Source organism: Schistocerca gregaria, chromosome 7 (genome assembly GCF_023897955.1).
Source record: "Schistocerca gregaria isolate iqSchGreg1 chromosome 7, iqSchGreg1.2, whole genome shotgun sequence".
NCBI lineage: Eukaryota > Metazoa > Arthropoda > Insecta > Orthoptera > Acrididae > Schistocerca > Schistocerca gregaria.
In genome coordinates this window covers 38,296,872-38,312,407 of record NC_064926.1, presented here as the reverse complement: position 1 = coordinate 38,312,407, position 15,536 = coordinate 38,296,872, and the positions used below count along the sequence as shown (strand labels likewise).

The 15,536-nt window shown below is 39.1% G+C and overlaps 1 protein-coding gene across 15 annotated transcripts in view; it reads left to right on the top strand.

Moving 5' to 3' along the window:
* Window positions 1-15,536, top strand: part of LOC126281331 (cytoplasmic dynein 1 intermediate chain) — a 183,071-nt gene that overhangs the window by 158,711 nt on the left and 8,824 nt on the right. For all 15 annotated transcript variants that reach the window (XM_049980207.1, XM_049980205.1, XM_049980209.1 and 12 more), the window contains one exon: window positions 4,340-4,665. In XM_049980207.1, the coding sequence (XP_049836164.1) occupies window positions 4,340-4,665 (326 nt within the window). The remainder of the gene's footprint in view (window positions 1-4,339; window positions 4,666-15,536) is intronic.

The following is a 15,536-nucleotide window of genomic DNA, read 5'->3' as shown; positions in this document are numbered from 1 at the left end:
GTGTGTCTATTTTAGTGGCCATTAATGGTCTAGCAGCAGCTGTAGGGGTGCCCGTCTCACCTTCTCTGTATGTAGACAACTTCTGCATTTCATAATGCTCCACCAGTGCTGGTGTTGCTGAGTGGCTCCTACAGGGAGCCATCCACAAGGCGCAGTCGTGGGCTCTAGCCCACGGTATCCAGTTTGCGGCCACAAAGTTGTGTGTTATGCACTTCTGTTGGTGTCATACCGTTCATACGGAGCCAGAACTTCACCTTAATGATGATCCACTCACTATAGTGGAGACATATCGATTCTTATGACTGGTTTTTGATAACCGATTGACTTGGCTTCCTCACCTGCGTGAGCTTAAGTGGAAGTGCCCTGCGCTCCCTGAGCAACACCAGCTGGGATACAGATCACTCTATGCTGCTGCAGCTCTACAGAACCGTTGTTCAACCCACCTCGACTATGGGAGCCTGGTTTATGGTTCGGCAGCACCCTCAGCATTGTATTTACTTGACCCAGTGCACCTCTGTGGCATTTGCCTTGCGACAGTAGCTTTTAGGAAGAGTGTGGTGACCAGCGTCCTTGTGGAGGCTGGAGTCCCTCCATAGCAGGTTAGCCATGCACAACTGCTGGCCAGTTATGTTGCACACATTCGGAGTTCTCCTGCACATCCAAATCACTGTCTCCTTTTCCCACCCACGGCAGTTCATCTCCCACAATGGTGGCCCAGGTCAGCCCTTCCAGTTGCAGTTTGTGTCCGATCCCTTCTTTCTGAACTGGAGTCCTTGCCTTTACCACCTATATTTGAGATCCATTCACGTACACTTCCGTGGTGTACACCTAGGCCACGGTTTCGCATGGAGCTTTCACATGGCCCTAAGGACTCAGTTAACCCTGTGGCTCTCCGCTGCCACTTCCTCTCAATTCCTGACATGTTCTGAGGCCACGAAGTGGTTTACAGTGATAGCTCAATGGCTGATACGTCATCTTTGCGGATGTCCATGGAGGACATACTAAACAGCATTCTTTGCCTGATGGCTGCAGTGTTTCCACTGCTGAGCTAGTGACTAAATCTCTTGCTCTTGAGCACTTCCATTCATCCCCTGGGGAGTCGTTTCTTCTGTGTACTGACTCCTTGAGCAGCCTACAAGCTATCGACCAGTACTACCCTCGTCTTACTTTGGTAGCGACCATCATCTATGTCCTGGAAGGGTCCAGTCGTTCAGTTGTGTTTGTCTTGACCCCAGGTCATGTTAGAATCCCAGGCCACAAACATGCCAACAAGCTGGCCTAACAGGCTACCTGGAAACTACTTATGGAGATTGGCTTCTGTGCAACTGACCTGCGTTCAGTACTACGCCACAAGGTTTTGCGCCTTTGGGAGACAAAATTGTATAACCCCAGCATGCACAACTAACTGTGTGTCTTTAAGGAGACTACAATTGTGTGGCAGTCCTCCATGATGGCCTCTCGCAGGACTGTGTGGTTCTCTGCCGGCTCTGCATTGGCCGTGCTTGGGTGACACATGGCTACCCCTGCACCGTGATAGTCCACCTCAGTCCTGGTGTGGCACCCGGTTGACAGTGGCCCACATCTTGGTGAGCTGTCTTTCTTTGGCTGCCCTGTGATGGACTCTTCAGTTACCAGACTTGTTACCATTAATTTTAGCTGACAACGCCTCATTGGCTAATTTATTTTTATGTTTTATATGTGACTGTGGGTTTTATTATTCTAGATAAGTTTTAGTACATGTTCTTTGTCCCTTTGTGTTATCCACTCTAATACTTTTAGGGTGGATGTTTCTGCTCTCTTGTTTTTACCCCATCTACGTGTTTCTTGCTTCTCTCTGTGGTTTTCTTTTCCTGTTTTGTCCATGGTAGTGTTGGTTGTCCTTCTATCATTCTTCTGGTTCCTTCTTTCTCCTGTTATTGTGCTGTACATCTCCTTTCTTTTCCTATTGTAATTATTTTACAAGGAACAAGGGACCAATGACCTCGCAGTTTCCCCCCCCCCCCCCCCTCCACACCCCCCTCTCCTTTTAAACCATCCCCTCCCCGTTTCACGAAACCCAATTGATCAGCGTTATACACAGTAATTGCAGAGATAACAGTAAGCTTCACCTTCATATCATTTGTGAATTTCTCTTTTATATTGCTTGTTAATGGTTCTCCTCTACATGTTTATTTGAACATTTAATTTTGCAACTTCCTGTACTATATCATTTTTGAACTCTGTTTAACCAGTTCTCTACTGATAATGGTGTATAGTATCTGACAAGTTCCACTGCCCCCCCCCCCCCCCACCCTCTCTCTCTCTCTCTCTCTCTCTCTCTCTCTCTCTCTCTCTCTCTCTCTCTCTCTCTCTCACACAAACACACACATTTTCATTCACAAATTTATTTTGGTGACTAATTCTTACTTTATGTAATTCTTTCTTCCATTTATACACTCCATGCTTAGACTTTATGAAATGAAGCTGGCTTTGCAAACTGCTTAACTTAAAACATTTTCTCTCTGCTTTGCTCAATCACAAATTAGAGTTTTTGTTGTCACTGAAAGCTATTACAGCAACAGTTTTTTTTGGGCTATTAAGTTATCCTTCATTTGGAACCTTGATGGCAAAATTATCATTGTTTGAACCACAATTCATAGAATTGCCGGAACTGTATCATATTTTGTCCAATGTTTCCACACTTTTAACGAAATGTCAACATTGTTAGACCGATTGTCCAAGAAGTTCAGTAGGAAATAATACCTATGTAGGTTTTCAGGATGGATAGGTGAGTTCAATTGTGTACCTCATTATCACATTTCATCTTTGCAAGATTGAAAAATTTGATTGCACATTTCTTAAAACTCTGGAACTTGCGCAGATACAGATGCTGATAGCAGACACACATAAAGCAAGCACAGTGTATATCAATTGAATTTTATATCCACTGTTAACACTTATCAATACTGCAAAAGCATCTGGTAGCTTGTTGACTGTGGGTAGTAAGTGTATTACAGATATGAGTGACCATTATTGACAATTGCGTTAAAGAATCTGAATTTTGCTACTATATCTGTTCATAGATTCCCTGTCAAACAAGGATATGCTCCGGCTATTTTGTACTTGGGCAGTCTGTTAGAATGCTGGTAGTGGTGCACAGTACTCCAACCATGTAATGGGCTAAAAATTTGACGAGTTTGAATATTAAAAAACTTTATAATGCATCTTAGCAGCTAAAATTTTGCAACTGCATATCTTTAGGTGTATTGCTCCAATGTAAAAAGTTTCAGGGCATGTTTCGACATGTGTGATTGGACCATTTGATTGTAAGATTAATAAGGAAAAAGCATTAAAGGGTCCAAACTCTGTCTTATGACCCACAACTCATATGATAGCTTAACAGGCTTACAGTTGATTCACAACATACAGTTTGTTTTAATCTCGCAGAAACACATTACATGATTTTTCTGAAGAAGAAAAAGCCAAGGTAATTTTTAGTTAGCATTAATGCATAATGCAAGAAGAGAAATGTTACCAGATTGTACTTGCCAAAGTGAGTTCATTCCCATAACAAAATGGAATTAAAGTTTTATGAATTTCTCTCATGTATATGTTCATGCAGCTGGCAACAGTTGCAAACTTCGATCAGAAGATGGTTGTTATCCACCGACATCAATAGTCTGATGTCAATATGTGATCATTGACTGGAATTAAAGAATGAGATTGAATTTTTATGGTTTAATAAGTAAAATAAGGTGAAGGTGCCAGTCACCTATATTGGACGATGTATGGTGCCTGTAAACATTTTACAGAAAACAGTATTCACACTAGCGTTTGAGCTCTCTATAGTTATGTGTGTAAATGTTCATGATTACCTGCCATACTCACTGTATTTCGTAAATAGGCTATCATAATTAACAATTTCGTTCCACAATGTTTTAGTTCACTTACTGTTTAATGCTAATGTTCTTTACATGTAATTAGAATTTGACTTTGAAAGATATTTTACATACATCACTAAAACATTGCATTTTTAAAACTGTCTTCAAATTTGCTAATGGAAAAAGACTGCTGAATAAACTGTGGTTGTAATTTTGTATCTTCTGTGTTATATTTATGTCCATGAAAGTTGTATCTTTATCACTGAAAAGGTAATTTACTAAAAATACATATTGGGATACTATTTGATGAATAGCAAATAATGTAATACTGTCTTCATATGAGAAAAAACTAGGTGGGGGGGGGGGGGGGGGGGGGGGAGGAATCATGACATGCTTGCTATCGTTTGACTGTAATGTAGTATGACATGAGACTGTAACTAAGGAGCAATGAATTTTTAAAAAAAAAAAATTCTTTTCAGCATGTCGGCATGGCAGTAAGGCTGGAGTTACAGAGTCCTATGAGGGTCATCAAGGGCCTGTCACAGGAATCTCTACTCATTCAGTTCAAGGAGGCATAGACTTCTCACATCTATTCCTGACCTCATCTTTTGACTGGACTGTCAAGTTATGGAGCCAGCAGGCAACAGAAGGGAAGGAAGGAAAGGACAGGAGACCATTGTACTCATTTGAAGACAATGGTGATTATGTGTACGATGTTGCATGGTCACCTATTCATCCAGCAGTGTTTGCTACTGCTGATGGTACTGGTCGGCTGGATCTTTGGAATCTCAATCAGGACACAGAGGTAACTTCAGTGCTTTCAGCCCTGAAAACAGTAAACTGTTAATACATCTTGCTGTTTGATACAGATCTACTGAGCTTAAAGCCTGTGTAATGATCCCACTAACAATGACCATTCTCATATGTAAGAAGAAACTCATAATTGAATAAAAATATCCCTAGGTTTGAGGCCACGAAAGCTAGAAACATTTTTATGTGGAGATTGATTCAGGATGATGGATTCAGTTTCATACTTTTATGTATCGTGAGCTGGACATGAAAGGGGGCTGATGTAATCTAAATTTTGATACACTGGTATGGCAGTCTATGATATTCCATTGTCTCTGTTGGGTTTCATGACTTACATCTTGGTGATAACAGAACTAATTCCACACCTGACAGTGTGTCTCTCATGTTACTAAGTTAATTTCAGTTGATACATATTTTTAGTTCATCCAGTACTGATTGTAGAGGGAACGTAAACAGCTAGTTTGGCAATTCACTCCCCCTCCCACCCACCCACACAATCCATTCATTTACTAAGAAGTCATCAACAACAACAGTCAATGAGGAAGATGCTGTTCTCTACTCCGCTAAAACTGTTTGCATATTAAAACGAAGTCTTTAAACTTTCTTCAGTGATATTTTGAAAACATTCATTTCCATACTGTCCTTTTTATTCTCAATTAACGCAGGGTATTTTGCAGTTTCCAGATGCAGACATTGTATCCAGTGTGAACATTTGTATCTGTTAATTTTCCCACCTTTTTGCTAAAATTTTGTGTGGCAGGGAAACAACATAGTAAGTGGTGAAATTATATACTTCTCAACTATGGAATCGAAAGCTTGAATCATTCCTTTGTTTCTTCTCTGACCCAGGAAAGGAATCACTAACATAGTAAGAAAATGATTACCTCTTTCTTTGCATTGGCCAGACATATAACTACTGTTCATTCCAAGCAAGCATTGTACATATGTGACTTAGTGTCAGCAGACAATTAATGTGTGTTTAAAGTGGTAACCTATTTGTAGGTCGGGGTGAGGAAAGTGGTAACATGTAAGCAATGGTCTGGAATTGGAGATCAGAAATGGAGTGAGTACAAATCTAATGGCATGGGTTACATACATTAAAAATCTAAGCATAGCTGTTACATCAGTGCTATAACAACTTCCTTTCTGCCATAGTTCTGCAAGTATGACAGGTCTAAGAACAGTAACACTGCAGTTTCTATATACTAGTCAAGTTGTTCTCTCTTACTGAAGTGTGCAAGAGTGTAAGGTTAATCATGAATTACTATGATCAGTTGTTGGGGTCAGATGGCCTTTAATGATACTGAATAACAATATTCACTGTAACCTTTCAGTGAATGTATTGGTATATAATAATCAAATGTCCTGTGATTGCATATGTAGCAGCAGTGATGCGAATCCTGGGTTATATTTGCAAATTTGTGTACTTGCTCTCCATTCTACACTAGTATTGCCTTCATGTTTCCAAAAATGGATGCAGATGAGTTTCCAGTCAATAGGCAGGACCAGAGACTTGACACTTCAGATGTGAGAGCTGAGTCACCGAGCCTAAGGGCATGATGACTTCAGAGATGTCATAGGACCTGTTGGCAAGTTTAAAGTGAGTTAATAGAGCTCACTTCTGATCACTACTCTGGAACACACGGAGAAATTTCAAACACAATTGGTATGAATGTAATTTGTCTCAAAAATAAGGAATCAGGAAAAAACATATTATTCTGTAAGATAGCATTCCATATTCTAGATACCTTAAGTGGGTAGGTAGGTGCATTGGAGAATTGAGAAAAAGGAGCAACATAGTTGAAGTTAGATATGGTGGGAATTAATGAAGATTGTTTGAAATTACCGTGGGGATTAGTGAACTCTGGTGAACAGGAATGAATGGTGAGATACGGTCAAGGATCGGGTCAATACAGGGTTATCAAAACAAAATCAAATAGACATAATACAGGAGTAGATCTAATAATGAAAAAGTGAATGGGCCTGTGAGATAACTTCTATGAATAGTGTAGTGCACACATCTTAGTATTGAAGGTAGAGGAAGCCAACCCCCCTTTCCCAGTATGACAAGTTTATATGCCTACTAACTGTGCAGATGATGAGGATATTGAAAGAATGCATGGCAAGATAAAAGGAACTCTTAAAGTAGTAAAGAGAGATGAAAATTTAGTTTTCATTGTGGCTAGAATTCAACAGTAGGGAAAGAACAAAAAGGAAAAATAGTAGGACATCATGCACAGGGAAGACAAACGAAAGAAGCAGGCACCAGGGGCCGAACCGCACAATAACCCTGAAAGAGTGGTTCAGTGTGGGGCGGTAGAGGGGTGAAGTGGACTGCAGTAGTCGTCATGGGGTTGTGGACCACTGCGGCTACGGCGGGAATGGAGCCTCTCCATTGTTCCTAGGTCCCCGGTTAATATATAATACAATACAGTATGTACGTAGTACAGGAAGGCAGTATAGAAGTTCATAGCTGTCGTCATTTACGTGTATTGAGTTATAATTTAGAAGATAATATAAGAAGGTGAATTGATCTCACTTCTTGATTATGTGAAAGAGTGAATGATAACAAGAAGGTAATTGTCAACACCTTTATCTGCAGTTTGTAAGGAGGCAAAGTCTGAGCCAAGGCATACGGATTCAGGTTACAGACTGGCGGGACACTGATTAATAATATGTAAAGGCAACCAAATATTCAGTAAACAACATTCATTATTTGTAAAATGAGTGTTCAGCCCAAGCCAACCTGATACACTTCAGTGGGAATGCTGAAAGATGGAAAGAAAATGTAGAGGATCTGTATGAGCAAAACAAATGGGAAGACAATATCATAGAAAGAAAAAAGGAAGTAAATGAATATCATACGGGAGGTAAGATACTCCAAGAATAATTTACATGTGTCAAAAATGTAATTATTCCTGTATCGAAAAGAGAGATGCTAACAATGTTAATATTATTAAACCATCAGTTACAAAGTCACAACTGTGAAATTCTAAGAAGAATTAAGTACAGAAGAGTGGAAAAGCTTGTAGAAGTTATCTTGGGTTCTGGAGATGAGAGGAGTGCACTAGGCCATCCTGACCCTACAACTTATCTCAGAACTGGCGTGTTCACCAATCTGTGAGTATGAGCTCACTCACACTCACGCCACAGCAGTGAGGGACCTACCAGCTCACAGCAACTAACGGTGGGGAGGGGGGGCTGGAAGCGTGGGGAGAATCAGGACGACGTAGGCAGCTGTTGTCAGTGAGTCTACTCTGTGTTAATTCTTCATAGATGTATCACTTCATGCAGGCTTTAAGACTATTGCACTGATTACAAATGACAATGAAATGAAATGTACATTTCTTTCAATTGATGATGTGAGGAATGTGGTGCAGCTAAGTATGAATCATGGCATTTCTTACAATCAATACAGACTTAAGTCAGTTTTGTTTTCAGCCAAAGTTTAGATAGCCATTACTTGTATTTTGTAACTATTTTAATCACAGTAAAAATTGAAGTACTGTGTGTCAGTTGCTTATTTTGATTTTCACTAAAGCATCGATGTCTGGTGCCACTTATTCAGCACTACTAATGTGAAGATAAGTTTTTAAATTGAAGTCTGTCATTGTAGTAAAAAGTTGCTCAAACTTATTACTGTAGCTAGACATCGTACTCTAACAAGTTGTAAATTTATGTTGGTGTGTCTGACCGTCACTTCGAAGTTCCTAACCTGGCCTTTATGCTACTTTTCATCAATTTCAGACAGGTTACTCTCCATGTTAAGTAATGTGCCATAATTATAAATGCTTGTACGTAAGACTTTGGCAACAGTAATTCTTGGTCGTTCCTCTAAAGATAGTGCAGAGTTTGTAATCCGCTTGGCCACATAGTGACATCTGACCACACTATTTTACTGTGAGTGTTTGTGCTCATGTAGCGACCTCATGACCAGGCCTAACTTAGAAGATAGACTGAAGGAAGGCCTACGTTCGTAGCATTTGTAAGCTTTGAGCATATTGACCATTATACACTGTCTGAAATTCTGAAAGTAACAAGGGGAAAATTCAGGAAGAAAAAGTCCTGTACAACTTGTACTGGAACCAGAGTGGAGTGACAGGAATCAGTGGCCATGCAAGGGAAGCATTAGTTAAGAAGGTAGTGAGACAGTATTGTAGCCTCCCCATTTTTATTCAGTCTGTACATTATGCAAACAGTAAAGGAAATCAAAGAGAAATTTGGAAAGGGAATTAAAGAAGAAGAAGAAATAAAAACATTATTTACACCATTTTTTTAAATGTAATATTGTCTACATGGCCTATTTGTGCAATTCTGTACATACACTCTGTGTTTCATTTTTTTTATTTTTAGTAAAAATTTTGCAGTTTGCCTTTGACAATGTAATTCTATCAGAAGTGATAAAGGACTTGCAATACCAGTTGAACTGAATGGATTGTCTGTTGAAAAAGAGGTTATAAGATAGATGTCAGTGTAAAACAAGGTTAATTGAATGTAGCTGAATCAAATCAGGTGATGCAGTAGAATTAGATTATTAAATGACAGTCCAAAAGTAGATGGGTTTTCCTGTTTGGGCCACAAACCAACTGATAGTGTCCAAAGTAGATACAATATAAAATGCAAACTGGCAATAACAAGAAAAGTGTTTCTGAAAATAAGAAATTTAACATGAATTCTTTTATGAAGGTAATTGTGTGGAATGCAGCTATGTACCAAAGTGAGATGTGTACAGTAAGCAATTCGGACAGGAAGAGATTAGAAACTTATGAAATTTGGTGCTACAGAAGAATTCTGAAGGTTAGATGTGTAGACCTGATGAAATAACTGATGACGAGATGTTAAATGAAATTGAGAACAAAGAAATTTTTTGCTCAATCTCAGTAAAAGAAGATACCACTTTGTAGTACACATCTTGATGCATCAAGGAATTGTCAGTTTGATAATGGAATGAAGTATGGGGTCTAAAGAGTGTTGAGGGAAGCAAAAGCTTGACTACACTATGCAGGTTCAGATGGATGTAGATTTTAGAAGTAATGCAGTGAAGAAGAGGCTTTCACAAGATACACTAGTGTGAAGAGCTTACATTACACCAGTTTTCGGACCGAAGATGATGCAGCTATACCACCACCACACCACGACCACCACCACCACCACTGTGTACAACAAAGTTGTAAATATCAGACCTCATTTCTTCTTTGTTATTTGCTGAACCAGTCACTGTTCTTTTGCTTTTTATTCTTTTCATGGCTTGAAATATCCTTGCTGTAATGAATAATACCACACCCCATTAAACAAGTAAATCTGTGCAGATTTCTTAGTGGGATGATGATGAAGCATTATCATGTCAAATAATATAAGTGCTGTGTGAATTCATTCATTCCTATTTCAAAAGTGCAGATGCCCTGGAATTTTGTTTCAAGAGATTTTATTCAAAGACAGGCCACATAATGCCACCCTCTGTTGTTCATTTTGTGAAGACTGGTCCTAAGTTTTGAACTCTTCTGTCTATATCACATGACCACCAACAGTGTGTTGCTCCTTGCCAGAATGTTGGAAAAGTATTTTATTTTGTAGTATCAACAATACAAGGAAAAGATAGATCACTACATATGTAATGTTGCATACAGGCACAACAAAAATACACTTCCACAGCAGCTTTTGGCCAAGGCCTTCATCAGAAAAGGAAACACGCACTCATTCATCCACATTAGCAAGTGCAACTCACACATGCACAACCACCATCTCTGGCAGCTCAGACCACCATGCCATTCTGACCCAAGCTGCCAGAGATGGCAGTTGTGTGAGCGTGATGTGTACTTGCTTGCTTGTTTGAATGAGTTTGTTTGTGTGTGCGTTTCCTTTTCTGATTAAGGCTTTGGTCAAAAGCTAACGTGTAAGTGTCTTTCCATTGTGCCTCTCTGCAACATAACATATCAACTTTACAGTAAGTAGCGATCTGTTGATATTCCAACATGAAGATTCCATTGTTAAATTTTACTTTAATTGTGTATTTGAATGTTATGTTTTGTTAGTAACTTACACACTGTAAGGCTTGCAGCATAATATATGTCAGAGTATGAATTTTATATTAATACTGATGTCATTTAGCTGCTGAAGGGTTTATTGATTTTGTGCTGCAGGCCTATTTTGGCATTAGTGGCCTTGTGTAGTACAACTTACCATTAATATGAGCGGTACTGATACTTTCTACTTCATGGTAGGTTAGATGATGTTCGACAGTTTTACTTACTGTCTTGTACAACAAAGCAGGTGGTTCCTTTCCATCTGTTGTGTTCTTCTTCCCCTCCCCCAATATCTTCAGTATCATCTTGTATATAGAGTGTGCAGAATACCTAACTTTATTATTTGTTACATTATTTTGTTTACTTATAACCCAGTAACATGGCTTTTTACTAGTAAATTGTGCTAATTACAAAACAACACTAATTTAAAACTTTGTTACCATTGTTCATTTGTAAACACTAATCTAAAACTTTGTTACCATTGATAATGTTGGAAGCTGAAGAAGTGAATTAAAATTTGTGCTGCGGCTGAGACTCGAACCCAGATCTCCTTGCTTACTAGGCAGGTATGGTGACCATTACACCACCATAGCATTATGGTCAACATAGCTGCACGAACTACTCAAGTCAAATACCCTCCCCAACACAAACTCCAATTCTCATCTCCCCTTACATTGTCACTATTACCAGGGCTCTCTGACACTGGAATAGCACCCGAGCATTGGACGTAATGAGGAAGTGCTGTGCAACATGTGATCATATAGATCTTAAATTAAATTTTCCCTGCCAGCCGCTGTGGCCGAGCAGTTCTAGGCACTTCAGTCTGGAACCGCGTGATCGCTATGATGGCAGGTTCGAATCCTGCCTCTGGCATGGGTGTTTGTGATGTCCTTAGGTTAGTTAGGTTTAAGTAGTTCTAAGTTCTAGGGGATTGATGATCTCATACGTTAAGTCACGTAGTGCTCAGATCCATTTGAGCCATTTTTAAAATTTTCCCTGAGACATTTAAGTCTCTAATTTATCTATGATAACATTCATTTGTAAAGGTACACTTTTACATCTGTACTCTGCAAACCACTATGAGGTGAATGGCAGAGGGTATGTTCCATTCTACCAGTTACCTGTTCCATTCATGTATGAAGTGCGGGAAGAATGATTGTTTAAATGCCTGTGTGTGTGTGTGTGTGTGTGTGTGTGTGTGTGTGTGTGTGTGTGTGTGTGTGTGTGTGTGTGTGTGTGGGCGCGCACGCTCATGCAGTAATTATTCTAATCTTACCCTCATGATCCCTGTGTGAGCAATATGTAGGAGTTGTTGTATATCCCTAAAGTAATCATTTAAAGCCTGTTCTTGAAGCATTGTTAATAGACTTTCCTGGCATAGTTTATGTATGTCTTCAAGATCTGCCATTTCAATCCCTTCAGTATCTCTGACAATCTCCCCTGAATTAAACAAACCTGTGACAGTTCGTGCTGCCCTTCCCTGTATACGTTCAATATCCCCTGTTAGTCCTAACTGGTACGGGCCCCACACATTTGAGCAATATTGTAGGGTGGGTTGCTCGAGTGATTTGTAAGCAATCTCTTTAGTAGACTGATTACACTTCCCCAGTATTCTACCAACAAACTGGAGTCAACTACCTGCTTCACCCACGTCCAAACCTATGTGATCATTCAATTTCATATCTCTACAAATTGTTACACCTAGGTATTTGTATGAGTTGGCCGATTCCAGCAGTGACTCATTGATATTATAGTTGTCATAGGATAGTACATTTTTTTCATTTTTTGAAGTGCACAGTTTTACATTTCTGAACATTTAGAGTGAATTGCCAATCTTTGCACCATGTTGAAATCTTATCAAGATCTGACGAAATATTTATGCAGCTTCTGTCAGATAGTACTTCATTATAGGTAACTTCATCTGCAAAAAGCCTGATTTTACTATTAATATTAAATCTTTAATTGTAATTGGTATAAATATAGTAAACAGCAATAGCTAACTTTACATACAATTATTGCAAACTTACAAAAGAGGCAGGGTGGAAACCATTATTAGTCAAGCTGCAAAAGGTTATGGTAAAAGAATGGTGTTATTGTTGTGGTTGTGGTTGTGGTCTTCAGTCCTGAGACTGGTTTGGTGCAGCTCTCCATGCTACTCAGTCCTGTGCAAGCTTCTTAATCTCCCAGTACCTACTGCAACCTACATCCTTCTGAATCTGCTTAGTGTATTCATCTCTTGGTCTCCCTCTACGATTTTTACCCTCCAAGCTGCCCTCCAATACCAAATTGGTGATCCCTTGATGCCTCAGAACATGTCCTACCAACCGATCCCTTCTTCTGGTCAAGTTGTGCCACAAACTTCTCTTCTCCCCAATCCTATTCAATACTTCCTCATTAGTTATGTGATCTACCCATCTAATCTTAAGCATTCTTCTGTAGCACCACATTTCGAAAGCTTCTATTCTCTTCTTGTCCAAACTATTTACATCCATGTTTCATTTCCATACATGGCTACACTCCATACAGATACTTTCAGAAACGACTTCCTGACACTTAAATCGATTCTCTATGTTAACAAATTTTTCTTCTTCAGAAACGCTTCCCTTGCCGTTGCCAGTCTACATTTTATATCCTCTCTACTTCGTCCATCATCAGTTATTTTGCTCCCCAAATAGCAAACTCCTTTACTACTTTAATTGTCTCATTTTCTAATCTAATTCCCTCATCATCACCAGACTTAATTTGACAACATTCCATTATCCTCGTTTTGCTTTCGTTGTTGTTTATCTTATATCCTCCCTTCAAGACACTGTCCTTCCGTTCAACTGCTCTTCCAAGTCCTTTGCTGTTTCTGACAGAATTACAATGTCATCGGCGAACCTCAAAGTTTTTATTTCTTCTCCATGGATTTTAATACCTACTGCAAATTTTTCTTCTGCTTCCTTTACTGCTTGCTCAATATACAGATTGAATAACATCAGGTAGAGGCTACAACCCTGTCTCACTCCTTTCCCAACCACTGCTTCCCCTTGTGCCCAAAATGACTGGAAATGTACTGCAGATGATTTAATATTAGTTACGAATCGCAAAATGTATCGCCTTTTCCTAAATTCTGTAACTGAGAATACATTCAGTGACTGTTTTTAATGATTACCTGTGAACTGATAATTAATTTCATGAACTGTTAATCTAATGTAATGTATTCTGCAAGCTGTGACAATGTAATTGGAATATGAACTGTGATACTTCCAGTAGTTGCTTGTTTTGAACATCGTTTTCATGCCAGACTACCTGTTAGATGTGAAAGACATCATTTCAAGAGTATAATTGTGGGTCTGTGTTAAATATTCGTCTGCAGCATGTGAACTGTAGTGTTACTTCAGGTTTAGGTTACTGCGCTCAGTTAAGTTTTGGGATATCTACAGAGTGTAGAATGTGGCTAGCCAGTTTTATCTGTACTGTAGTTACAGTGAATGAGCATTGATCTAGTCATAAACCACAGGTTATTCAACAACCAAGTGCAAATAAAGTTTTTAAATTGCATATCTGTTCTGAATCATATCCTCACCGCCAGCTTTTCTTCCATATCTAATGGGGCGCAGCTAGCGATGGCACATTTGTATAGGTAAATACAGTTACGCTATACTAGGTTTTCTTGATGTATATATGGCACACCTTTGTATGGTCATTTTTTGCTGTCTTTGTTTATTGTGAAACACTATTTATTTCATGTAATTGTGACAGTTGGTTTTGAAGTTTGACAGCTGTTTCACATACTTCAAAGATGTTGTATGTTTACATTTATTTATATTTTTCATAGATGATGTTTAGGTTGTCTGCAGTTTTGTGTAACCTATAGGTGACAACCCAAACTTCATCTATGATAAATAGAAAAAAATGTATACATATAGCATCTTTGAAGTGTGTCATACAGCTGTCGAACATCAAACCAACTCTCAAAATTACATTAAACACACAATGTTTCACAATAGTTAAAGACAGCAAAAGACGACCACAAAAAGATGCGATATGTATGGACATCAAGAAAACCTAGACATAAGTGAATCTGTCAAACATCAGTTACCACCAAGTGGGCGAGATCTATACAGTTCATATTAATTGCAGGTTGTGCTAGAAAATGGCACTAATGCTGAAATAAGCCTATAATACAAAATCAATAAACCTTTTAACAGCTAAATTGAATTAATTTTTATATTCTACACTGAGGTGACGAGTCATGCGATAGCGACATGCACATACAGATTGCGGTAGTATCACATACACAAGGTATAAAAAGGCAGTGCATTGGCATAGCTGTTATTTGTACTTGGATAATTCACGTTGAAAGGTTTCCAGTGTGATTGTGGTCTCACATCAGGAATTAGCAAACTTTGAATGTAGAATGGTAGTTGGAGCTAGACATATGGGACATTCCATTCCAAAAATTGTTAGGGAATTCAATATTCTGAGATCCATAGTGTCTACAGAACACCAAGAATACCAAATTTTGGGCATTACCTCTCACCACGGACAATGCTGTGGCAAACTGCCTTCATTTAACGACTGAGCACAGTGGCATTTGCATTGAGTTTTGAGTGCTGACATAAGCAACACTGCATGAAATGATCATAGAAATCAATGTGGGATGTATGACAAATGTATCCATTAGGAAAATGTGGCAAAATTCGGCATTAATGGGCTATGGCAGCAGGCAACTGACGCAAGTGACTTTGCTGAGAGCATGACATCGCCTACAGAGATTTGCCTGGGCTCCCAACCATATCATTTGGAGCCTAGACAGCTTGAAAACCATGGCCTTGTCAGATGAATCTCAGTTTCATTT